At 36.0% G+C, this 12,210-nt stretch overlaps 1 protein-coding gene across 50 annotated transcripts in view; it reads left to right on the top strand.

Annotated features, from left to right (window-relative positions):
• FOXP1 (forkhead box P1) overlaps positions 1-12,210 on the top strand; it is a 505,685-nt gene that overhangs the window by 407,528 nt on the left and 85,947 nt on the right. For 28 of the 50 annotated variants that reach the window (XR_010589012.1, XM_065550763.1, XM_065550746.1 and 25 more), the window contains 2 exons: positions 7,349-7,486; positions 8,602-8,688. Coding sequence is in view for 49 of the 50 variants with exons in the window: in XM_065550763.1 (XP_065406835.1) it covers positions 7,349-7,486; positions 8,602-8,688 (225 nt within the window). In the remaining variant the exon portion in view is untranslated. Of the gene's footprint in view, positions 1-7,348; positions 7,487-8,598; positions 8,689-12,210 lie in introns of all 50 variants that reach the window. The other 22 variants (XM_065550750.1, XM_065550730.1, XM_042849942.2 and 19 more) reach the window with 1 other exon arrangement.

Raw genomic sequence — 12,210 nt, 5'->3', positions numbered from 1 at the left:
TTCTTGACACTATAGGCAAAATTTGTTATTGTTTGGGGAATGGCTTGACCGGTTATAAGTAGTTTGTTTGTTTTTATTGAAAGCAGAAATGCATTACTGGAAATGAGTTTGCCGAAGTTCAGGGTTCAGTTAAAATGTCCTGTACTACCTTGTTTTTATAAGGTGCTTTCTTGCTCAGCTTTATTTTCCAGTTGTAAGGAAAGGGGGGGGGGGGAATGTATCATGTCCTCATCTGCAGAACTGGCTGAAATGGCTGTGTAGAGATTTAGGAGTGAAGTAACAATGGGAAGTAGCTCTTCTCCAGCCCTTTTTGATTTTTAACCTTTCCAGTGCGGTGTTAGAAACTATATCTGCTTGCTAAATGAATATTGGAAAAATAGAATAAATATTGAACAAATATGCATAATTGCTAATTATTCTCTGCACTGGTTTATGATAGATTTACGTTCATTGATAAGGTAAGATGTTGTATTACTTAGGAGGGGAAAAAAACAACCAACAACAACAACCTGATAGGTTTTAATTTTTAAGCTTTATCTTGCCCTTAAATCTGAAACATCATTGTTCAAATAACTGAGAACAAGGTAAACCAACAACATCAAAAAGGTCGGCTTCTGTGATTTCTCAAGGGCTTGTTATTTTGTACTTTCCAATTCTATTTGATGTCTTGACAAAACAAGATGACACAAGGGAGAATACATTAAATTTTGATTTTCATCTAACCTGTTACAGTGCTGGCAGCTTAATTTCTTTTACTTTTTACTGAAGATGGCTTTTTGCACAATTATTCTAATTGCCAAGCCACTTTATGAAAAGGTTTCTTTACGGGCTTCCCATTTGCCTTGATTTTGCTAGGCATTTTTTTGAACGTGTTTTGACCTTTAACATGCAGAGAGCTTGCTGGTTGGAGTGTGTCTTCATTAGAAGTAAATCAGTGAATGGCAAGATTGTCAAAGAAGCAACTGATGTTTTCTCATTAGAATCTAATTTGCACTGTTATGCTTAGCTGTGATGTACAGATGAAGGTGTCTGTGATAAGTGTGAAAAGCTGCACATTTTAAGCAAATAAAGTTTACAAGTATTTTAAAGGCTATAATTCTGAACAAAGTAGCAACACCTAAAAGAGTGTTTAAGTAGAACAGAAGTTAAGTTTGTCGTAGCATCATTTGACTATTTTGTATTTGATTTAAGTAGATTGGTTTAACAAGTTGAATATATTTTTTAAATTGCTTATTAATATTTAAACTGAAGAGTACAGGTCTCCTCTAATGCCCAAAATTAGAAGAACAGATAGTTTCATGTTTAACTCTTTAAGGAAAGAATAGATTTAAAGTGAAGAGACATAACCTTTCAAAATAATTCTGGTTCTTGGGGGTCGGGGGGGGAAGAAGGGGAGTTTTTTTTATTTAAACATGCCATAGGGAAGACAATGCCTCTCTCTCTCTCTCTCTCTCTCTCTCTCTCTCTCTATATATATATATAGATAGATAGATAGATAGATATTTTTTAGTTCACTTAATGTTCTTGACATATTAAGTGCTGCTGATTCAATCACAGTTTATTATTTAATTAAGTGCCCCTTAATATATTAATGAATTAATACACAAATGTAAGGAACACAATATATTGCTCAGTGCATTAAAGATGTTTGGGTGGGGATGAGGTTTCCAAGGTTTTGATGGGTTTGGGGATATTTTGGTGGTACAGTATGTGTTTGGGGTGCGGTGTATATATAGGTTGGGAGGGGGTATTGGGTTTTGTCATAATGCTGTTGATCCAACTCTTCTTCTGGAGGAAAATACTAAATATTTGCCACACTTTTTATTGATTCATTATAAAATGTCATCACTGGTTTGAATCATATATTTTAGGTTAAAATTTTTCCTGTCAATGTAGGTGAAGCAGGAAAAAAAGAAACTTTTTTAATGTAAAAAAAATTGTGAGGTTGAAAAGATCATTCTACTTATTCAGTGACTGTTTGTGTACATTCCACTTTCATCTGTATTTGATAAATGTTAAGAGTAGAAAGGATTTAATTTATGTAAACTTTATATTTTTATGCAAATTAAATGGGTATTTATTATAGCTGAAACAATTATCCTAGCACTTAGTAGGGAACCTGGTATGCATGAGAAGTGGTAGATAAGATCAAATGAAGTTCTTCCAATGTCCCATTCTGTGTTTAAAAAAAAGAAATTTTACAAGTTTTGTTTTGACTAGAGAAGAATACAGAAGGCTTCATAGAATAGATATTCTGAAATATTGCAGAATTCCAAGAGAGCCGAGATTACTACGTTACATAAATCAAAGGAAGATCTCTCCTCTTGATAAAATGTAATAAACTAAATGATAAAAATAAAATGTTAATTGAATTTTAAAGAGGGGTTTTTTCGCTCTCTTTTTTAATAGGGAGTTATATTGTTACAGAACACTGTTATGCTAATGACTAACTATTTAGCTGATTTTACATTAATATAATAAACATTACCTGTCTTAATGTGTTATATGGTATTGTGGCAAAATAGTTGTCTAAAAATGAAATTCCATTTTTCATAATGATACAGAATGATCGTTTCTGCATGAATAGTTCTAGCAGTTTAGCTTTTTTGTTGTTGTTGTTGTTGTTTTAAAGACTGAAATATGTCAGAAATATTTTACGCTCCCAGGATGACTATGGGTACTGTGTTCAGTACTTATTATTTTATAAGCATCAGATACAGACTGCGGCATTATGCTTTTCTGTTTGCCAATACATCAGTGGTCTGTCTTCTCTTGTGGTGTCACCAAAGTTATTTTTTTATGTTGCTTCACTTGAAGGTTTCTGTATTTTGTATTTTTCACATTTTAGTCTTATGATAGGCACTCAAGTTAATGGTTATTTATTTACACAGCTCTATTTTCCATGTAGTCCACTTTTTTAATTACTGCTCTATCCTTCATGCTTTCTTTTTATGCGTTCAGTTATATTTTTGCTCCATTTAACTTTTGGCAACAAAGCCTTCATCCAAAGAAACAGTCTTCAAATCCAGATACTTGGCATAGTAACTTGATTTGTGCCAAATTTTAACACACTGTCACAAGGGATAAGGGTTTTGCTGACAAAGATTTTAGTTTTGTGGGTTTTTTAACTAAAGAAATCATCCACCTCTTAAATGTATTGTGATAGTTAACAATAGTACAACCAGCTCCAGTGATGAGATATGTGCAAATTGCATTCTGTGCTGGTTTATTCTGTATACAAGTTTTAACTAGCTGAAAATATTTGGTTAGTATTTAATTATGTTAATATAAGTGAAAAGGGAAAAATGGATTATAATCTTTTTCTTCCTCTTAACTCTATCCTATTTAGATAGAACAGTGCCAAATGCGTCATTGGTGTAACTCCATTGTTACATTGAGGATGAACTTGGCCCAAGTTCTTTAAGTTTTTCTTTTCTTTTTCTTGGTAAGCATCCTATAACATGGTATATGGCAGGGCTGAGGAGATGGCCCAGAGTAGAAAGGATTGTTGTGGAATCCCGAGAAATAGCAAACAGAGTCTTGAGAGAAATATAAAGAGTCTGAAAGCAATTGTTAGTATTAAAGACATTTTTTGCCGTTGATGATATTAGGATGTCAGCAGGTCTATACTAGTAGAGTTCCAAAAGCCAAAATGCAGCTGTATTTTTACCTCCACTGCCAGATTTACATGCAGCTGGGTGTCTCCCACACCCTATTGTTATCAGTCAACAATTCAGCATACAGTCTATTAAATATACCAACAACAACAACAATACTGTGTCCTTCTGAAAATAAAAATAAACAACTAATTAAGGGTGATTTCTATTGTTCTTGGTAAGTTAGCATTCTCTATATGTATCTGCCAGTAGTTAATTTGAACTTCAACTCCCTGAAGGCAGAAAGTCAGAATTATTTTAGTTCTTCATAAACTGCCTTCTGTGATTCATTGTTAACTCATAAAACACATTCATTTTCATGTGCTTAAACAGGTAAGCCATTTTCAGTGTAGGTTTATAATTATAATTGTTTTTGGTTTTGGCAACACATTTAAATTGACAATTGAGAGAGAGAAATCTAAAACTAACAGCCCCCAGTTCAGGTGTGACTTACTATCACACAACATATCAGAAATAAATATTTTTCTCTGAAGTAATGTAAAGTATATTGTACAGTATCTTAAAATAAAGTTTAATTTTGACTGAATACACTCAAAAAGGGATCTATAAATATTAGAGAGCTGTAGTTAAGAACTTACATGACTGTTTTAAATACTATTGATTTAAACCACTGGCTAGATTTTATGAATCAAAGTGTAATTTCCAAGCTTTGGCTATATTTCTCAACTCTAAAGCACTCTCTCTTGTGTGCCTTTAGCAGCTTTCCAGACATTCAACACGGGATTAAATGATAGTAGTTACAATGATCAATAGGTTAAGACCGGTACAATCACTCTTACCGCTAATGACCTCAGTAGTAATGGGTAATAAAGTGTGGGCTATAATAGGCTATTGCTGGTGCTGCATGCCCTTTGATTCCTAGTACTACTAGGGACTAGCTACAAGAAAAAGTTGGACGTTGGGAGTTAAGGGAGTGGATATATAGGCCATAATTCTTAACTATTTAAAGTCCTTAAACTGTGCTCTTTTTTTTTTTTTTTTTTTTTTATTCTTTGACACAATAGTTTCTGGTCCATTTGAATATGTTTGTTAAAGGTTTCCATAAGTTATTTTCATGATATGCTGGAGCAGAAACTTTGAGTAAATCTAACTTTTATTACGTTTATAAATTAAAGGCAGAGCCCTCTTTAGCAGTACAGAGCTAGCTGGTGTGACAGTGTGGTTTCAGATGATAAAAGTAAGTTGAGCTCATCAGCATGCTCCCGCTGTCTGAAAGATGCCATATATGTGTTTTCTGCTACCCGTAAAACATTTCTGTTTTAGCAAAGTATTAATAGTTTCTGTTTAGAAATTCTTTATTGGAAGGTACACAAACACTTCTCAAATATAGGGGCAAATCTTGCCCTTAGACCCACGTGCACAACTCCCATGGAAGTCAGTGGGAGTTGTCCATCCATAACCAAGGGCAGAATAATGTGGCCCTTAGTATTAATCACTGATTTGTAGGGTTTTACAGCACCCCACCCTGTTCCTGTCTGTATCCCTGGTTGTTGTCAGAAATCTGATTGAAGAGTATTTGTATTGTATATCTTCCAAGAATAGCACAGAAAACATACTTAAACATGCTTCCTTCTCTGTTTGCTCAGTCATACTTCAATAAAAGATAGTGTAAACCTCAAGGAAAAGTAAACTTCTTTTGGATGGAATAACATTGTCTTAAGTAAAGCTTAAAGGCTAGTATGGTGACTACCAAATATAAGTTAAAAAATTCTACTTTGAAAGAGTTATTTTAAAAATCACATGGATTAGGATATTCAGAATTAATGAGTTTACTGACAAATGATTGAGGCTTCTCAGGGTCGGTCTCAATTGCTATAGCACTTCAGTAGTGCAATTGCTGTCCAGTATGTTCAATATAGAAATCCACATACAGCTAAATCCTGGTCCCAACCAAGTGACTGGGAGTTTCACCATGGACTTCAATGGAACCAGGAATTGTTCTGTAATTAAATCTTTATTTTCATAGTTATCAGATGCGACTGTCTGTTGGATATTACGGTGGGTTATCCAGATGTACACCATAGTGCACATTCAGAAGCGCTCTGTGATACTGAGAACTTTCTGGGTGACATTCCAGTGCCATATAAATGAGATGTCAAAAGTGCGTAACCATTTTCAAACAAATGTCTTAAAAGCAGTTCCTGGGAATTGCACATAACATGTACACAACAGCACTGGAGGATGTGCACTGTACGTGAATCTGACCTTCAGGAACCATTTTTAGTTCATCAAAATTAGTGATGCCGAGAAATCAGGACATCAGTGCATAATGACTGTGAAATTAGGAATGAGAGCTTGCTATGCAAATGACAGGACAAATCATGTGAAAAAGTCAAGATAAACTGCATATTAAGACATTATGTTACATAAAATTAATACTGCATTTCTCTCTTGCTTACCACTACTCTGAAAGATTTTTTTAAAAATTCTTTTATCTTCTGATCAGCTATTGTCTGCTGATTTTTAAAAAGTGGTGCGCAGAGAAAGTGCAAAACATGTTATTACCTTTTATTGTAATACATGAGATGACAAGAGATCCTTTTTAACAAAGTATATCCTTTACTGCTTTTAGTTCTGTGCTGTCACATATTTGATTTGAAACTAAAGAAAAGTAAGGTGCTTAAATATTACTGTTAAAAGTCATATGGGTTTTGTCTTTTTGCTCTATTGTTGTTTTTTCTTTCTATTTTTTCCCTTTTTTATTATTTCTAGTGAAATAGTCTTCTTGCATTACTGGGACTGACAAAATGGTTCTCATGTAGTCTGCAAATTAAATACAAGTGCAGTGATTATTTTGAATAGCTAAATTACATTCTAGAAAGCTTGCAGAATTCATAGCATTGTCATTAGGTATCCGCTTGAATACAATTTGTGTAACCTTGGCCAAGACAGCCTGTCATTTTAATGTCAGTGTTTTATCTGAACAAGACATCATCCTTTCAGATACAGTGTACAGGTTCCTTGCAGAGATGCCCGTGCAGAAACGTGTTAACAGTTGCAAATATGAAATGCTATCAAGTTCATCACTGTAGCTGTTTGTCACTGAAATGTCATGGAAAGCGGCTTTTAATGGTATCTCACGTAATATGAAAGAATTGAAGACATCTGTATGCTGGGTGAATATGGAATGGTAAAGACATCGTAGTAGGGTCTTTCTGTTAAAATTGCATAGGAACATAGGTGCTGTTAGTCGCATCTCTGAGCTTTCATTCATTTTCTTAATATCATTGTCTTACGAGGGTCTAGATCCCATCAATGTGGGACACCACATTGTTTTTTCTTTTTTGTGTGTGTCTGTTTTGTTGAGTTGACTGTTTCTTCTACAAATATATCTATCTTGACAGCTTATTCATATATCGCAATAATTTTCATTGCAATAATATTTTGGAGAAAGAGGCTGTAGTTGGGAGAAAATAAAATCAGTGCTTTCATGTTTACTCCAGTGGGCTCTAGAAGCTCCTGCGCTTTTCGTACTTTGACACTCCAGAGGATGAGAAGTAAGCAATACAGCAGAAAACAGGATGGTGTCTGAACCAGTTCCGTAGACCTAGCAATGGACAAATATTATCAGGATAAAAAATAAATGCTCAACGTTAAAAAGTAAAATAAACTGTAGTAGAACTCGTTACAAAGTGTTCTGACTTCTTATGCCCACTGTGTTAATGTTCTAGGTTCCAGTGTCAGTGGCTATGATGACACCTCAAGTTATCACTCCCCAACAAATGCAGCAGATCCTCCAGCAACAAGTGCTAACTCCCCAGCAACTCCAGGTCCTGCTCCAGCAGCAGCAGGCACTCATGCTTCAACAGGTAATTGTTTCTTTTACAGCTGGTAAGATGGCTATTATAGGGGTGCTAATGTCCTTAAATATTCCTGTAGTGAAAGCTGTCTACATACTGGAGTACATATCTTATATCTGGGGTGAGCTGATTGCTCTGTTGTACTTAAAGCTAGCGATGGCTATTGAAAACGTAAGTGCAGGGACTAAAGCTAGCAGCCTTTCCCGGATAGCTACATAAAGATACATGTTTAAGAAACAAGAATCCTACAGATGCCGCCATTGCTCACACCTGCATTCTCCTTGGCACATCACTTCCTTCTGACTAGTTGGAATAAACAAAGAATATAGTAGAGAGGTGTTTTCAGTTCTAAAACGTATTAAACCCATATGGAACAATAGGGAGTCTCAAAACCGCGTCAACAGAAACGTGGCATATTTGCAAGCTTTAACCCTTGAATTTCAACAAACAAATGTATTGTGGAGTATCCGGTTTCCTGGGTACCCAATTCAACATGTGAGCCTGTGTCAGCTAAAAGTTTGCAACAAATGAAGTATGGTTTTAAAGTTTACTTATCTTAATGTGCTGCACAACATTAATTCCATGATGACTTTAAAGGCCACTACAAGCTAACCTTGTGTACTCTTTCCTCACTGTCACTCTCTCACTCATTCATTCACTGAGTGGATGTCTAAACTGCGTACATCTACTATCCATCTGGGAAGTGGGGAGGGGGAGGGGTATTATCTGTGATGTCTATGTATGTATTGAACAAAACTTAATACAGTCAAACCCTATCATTTAGAAAGCATGTATATGTTTCACAACAGAGATTTACCAGCCTCTCTCAGCAAGGGCATTTTGGCTTTGTTGTTACAATCAAAGGTCATTCCTTGCCTTATTTTAATTAGTTTGTGTAGAAAATGGTATGTTTTTCATCAGTTCATTTTGGAGATTACTTTTCAAACGATAATGCCAAGAATAGTCAGTGTGCACTGAATTTATTGTCGAGTTTCAAACTAAAGGTCAGACCATTACAGATAAAAGGATGCTGTTTTTCAAATCAGTTTGTGTGTTACACCAAAAGGGACACTGAATTGTCCCTCCTCTTTGTTACTTACCGTGTTTCCTCTTCTTTATAGCAGCAGCTTCAAGAGTTTTATAAGAAACAACAGGAACAGTTGCAGCTTCAACTTTTACAGCAACAACATGCTGGAAAACAGCCTAAAGAGGTACAGACAATACCCATTTTACTTTCAAACCACAGATCCCAGGGGACTGCCTAGTGGCTATTAAACTGTCATTCATTTTATAAATGATTACACAACTGAGCTGACTCTATCAGGTCTCAGCTTTCAGCTTTGGAGTTATTGTCCTGTTTTCTCTTTTATTTTCTTGTGCTTTCCATTTGCTTGCTGCCACATATTTTATAGCACATCACCACACCTTGCTGTTTGGTGTGAGTATTGGAACAAGTATCTTGACTAGTGTCTTTGGAGAGAGTTTTTTGGAAGAGAGTTATTGTACACTGGGTGAAAATAAGGATGCAGTAGTCAAGATGCTGTGCTCTCAAAGCAAGGAAATAGTTTAAGAGGTTTTGAGTGCAGGTTCCCTGTATCAAGGCAGAGGCTCAGATTACACATTTGTCATAGTTGTAACTTAGAACAAGAACTGCATTTAAGGAACATTTGTTGTGACACGGACCAACAAAATCTGAGATGCAAAGATAAGACTGAAGGGCCATCTCAACTCCTCACATTGTGCCTAGCTATTACAGCACACGTGATCTGTATAATAGCAGGAGACATCGATCTGTTGTCACTGCAATACATAGACGGAATGGGACAAGTTAGGGCCAAAAGTCTATCTGAACTTTGAATACACTTGCTTTTCTAAACTTCTATCACAATCAGAACTTTGCATCGTTTATAGCGATATTATTATTGTTTAAAATTTAAGAAACCAAAATTCCTCCTTGAAGTGACATGAGAAACTATGTAAATCCATGTTCAGGGACCTGAACGTTAGTAGTCAGTGGCATTAATGCCTGGATGGACACCTCTTAGTAAGTTGCTTCTTGGCACAATATGCTGTGTAATGCCTTTCCTAGCGGTGAGGCGTTCCTGGCAGTGTGGCAGGCATGCTGCGCAAAGTACACATCATAAAAATGGCCTGACCAATTTTTTTTCTTTTCTTTTCAAATTTGGCAAGTTGTACCATCCATGCCACATTTCAACCCAGTCTGAATTTTTACAGTTGAGCTCTAAACCACTGAAAACAGGGGGTTTATAGTGGAAACGCTGACACAACCTTAACTACAATGTGCGAACGGGCGCCACTCTAATAAAAAAGGAACAGATTAAAAAGTGTCTAAAATGTAAATCTAAAGGACTAACAGTAATTAAAATGGAAATGGCACAGGGAGGGAAGGCATGTAATTGTGAGATATCACTGTGCAGAATGCTCTCAGCTTTGTTTTGCTGGCTGTTTTTCTAATTCAGTAGGGCTTACTCATCAGTGGCAGTTCAATGTGCGTTAATGACTCTGGGATGCAGGCATCACTCTGGACAAAGAAATGATTATTGTGCGGTCAAAAGAAGTTCAAAGACAAGAAGGGAATTTCAGTTTTTTCCTTAGAGATCCACATTCAAGAGCATATAAATTAAGCCAAATGTTAAAAACCACAGTCTGAAAGCTGACTTCAAAGTCACAACTCTCTAATTAATGAACTGCAAGCTTCAGTTTGGACAAGTCGTGGTTTGATGCGCCCATAAATCAACATGACAGGTCTGTTTCACAGTCTCAGACAGTGCTTGTCATTGAGTCACATCAGATGTAAACACAGCAGAAAAAAGAGGGAATATGAAGGAGGTGCAATTGATCAACAGAATTGGTAAAAACCCACTTTTGAAGCGCATTATGCATGATCACAGGAAATGGCTATAGCCTCAAGAGGCTTTCTCCTTCTGCTGTTGCTTTTTTGAATCAGATTTCTAACAGCCTTCAAAAGGGAGAATAAGAATTATGGAGCTTCTCCCCTGTGGCTGGCAGGCAATAACCCCCTGTTGTTATTTTGTGCTTCTTTCTTTTCAAAGGCGTCAAAATTTAGTTTTTTAAAGATCTTTAACTCTATATTTGAAGACAAACAATAAAGGGCTGCCACTGTCATTCTTATCAGTTACCAGGGATTGTATTTTTTCTTTCTGTTGCCACTTCTTATTAACCTCTTATTTGGTCTATTAGACATAGTTTTGAATGCAAGCCTGCATGCTGGGAGAACATGAAAGTTCAGATGAGCTCAGAGGGCAGATAAAGAAATTTGAAGGGGAAAGTTACACAGCAGAATGAACGATAAAAGTTAACTCTTCTAAATTGCTGTTGTCAGACAGGAGAGCATCTCCGACACAAAGATGATGGCTTGAAGTTGAAAGAAAAAAAATACTTTGTGTTAAAAGGCAAGAAGGGAAGTTAGACAATGTGATGGCATTTTAATATCTAACACACTGATTTACTGTGGTCACACTTCTGATATTGCGCTATCCAGAGTTACAATAAGAAAAGACTCCTTCCTGTTTTAAGAAGAATATTATAATATAATAGACATAGGAGAATAAGGTCCAAGACTCTTTTCCTTTTACTACTTTTTTTCCCCTGATGATGTTAGTTAGAGGCCTGTTTCAACAATGCATTTCATCCCACAGGTTTTTCAGACCCATTTTCCTGAGCTAAAGAGGGTGTTCTGACTAAATTAGCATGCAGTTGGTGGTCCTTTTTTGTGCTAAAAATGACAATAGAGTCACATGCTAGCAATTTTGTGATGTGGACTGGTGGTTATGATTTTAACATGGTTTGAAATTGGACATTGACAGATGGAACAAGCCTATTAATTTACTGTATCCCCCAGTCATTAGTGGCTCATAATATTGTATCATCAGTTTACCAAAAAAAAAAAAAAAAAAATCCACCACCAAAACCCTGTTAGTCAGAGAGATTTGACCTATAACCAGGACAATACGCAGGACTTCTGCGACCTTTCCTTTTACGTTATATTAAGGGGAATTTACAGCTTGATGCAGAGCAAGTTCCCATTAGTGATTGCAAGAGCTCTTTCTATAACTCACTGCAATCTTTTAAAAAAAAACCAAACACTAGCTCATCTAGTCTACAAAACTCATTCCCTGATACCTGACAGAACTGACTTCGAGAAGCAGCGGGCAGAATTAATTTTTAAATAAAGGTAGCAGAAGAATCCCATTTTGTGTGTTCAAGTTGGGCTAAGAGAATTGTTTTAAAAAGGCCGTTTGTCCTCCAGCAGTTTTGACAGTTTATGTTAGGCGGTAGGGAGTAACCTAAGAAAGGAAAACAGACCTTTGACAGAAGCTTATGGGAGGGGATCAAAAATGCAAGTTTTATCAGGATATTTCAGCATTTTAACACTGACTACTGACCTGACAACAGGACTGCACTGAGACCTTTTTTGTATGCATTCAATTGTGAGAAGTAAACAAACTGACTTGTATCCTGTGTTTGGTAACTGGGTGGGGAGCACAGTTTGGCAACGTGTGTTGCTTTTAAATTCTTTCTTGGACAATGGGCCTTGTATACTTTTATATCCTGGCTTTTCAAATGAGAGAGCTTTCATGAGCTTTTCTTACGGATAGCTGAGAAGAGAACCAAACAGGCATCAGTCAATTTATATAAATAAAGTGTTGTAAAATCTTAATTTACATTAGATGGCAAGTAACCAACATGTC

This window comes from Chrysemys picta, chromosome 7 (assembly GCF_011386835.1).
Source record: "Chrysemys picta bellii isolate R12L10 chromosome 7, ASM1138683v2, whole genome shotgun sequence".
Lineage (NCBI taxonomy): Eukaryota > Metazoa > Chordata > Testudines > Emydidae > Chrysemys > Chrysemys picta.
This window is presented reverse-complemented; position numbering and strand designations above follow the sequence as displayed.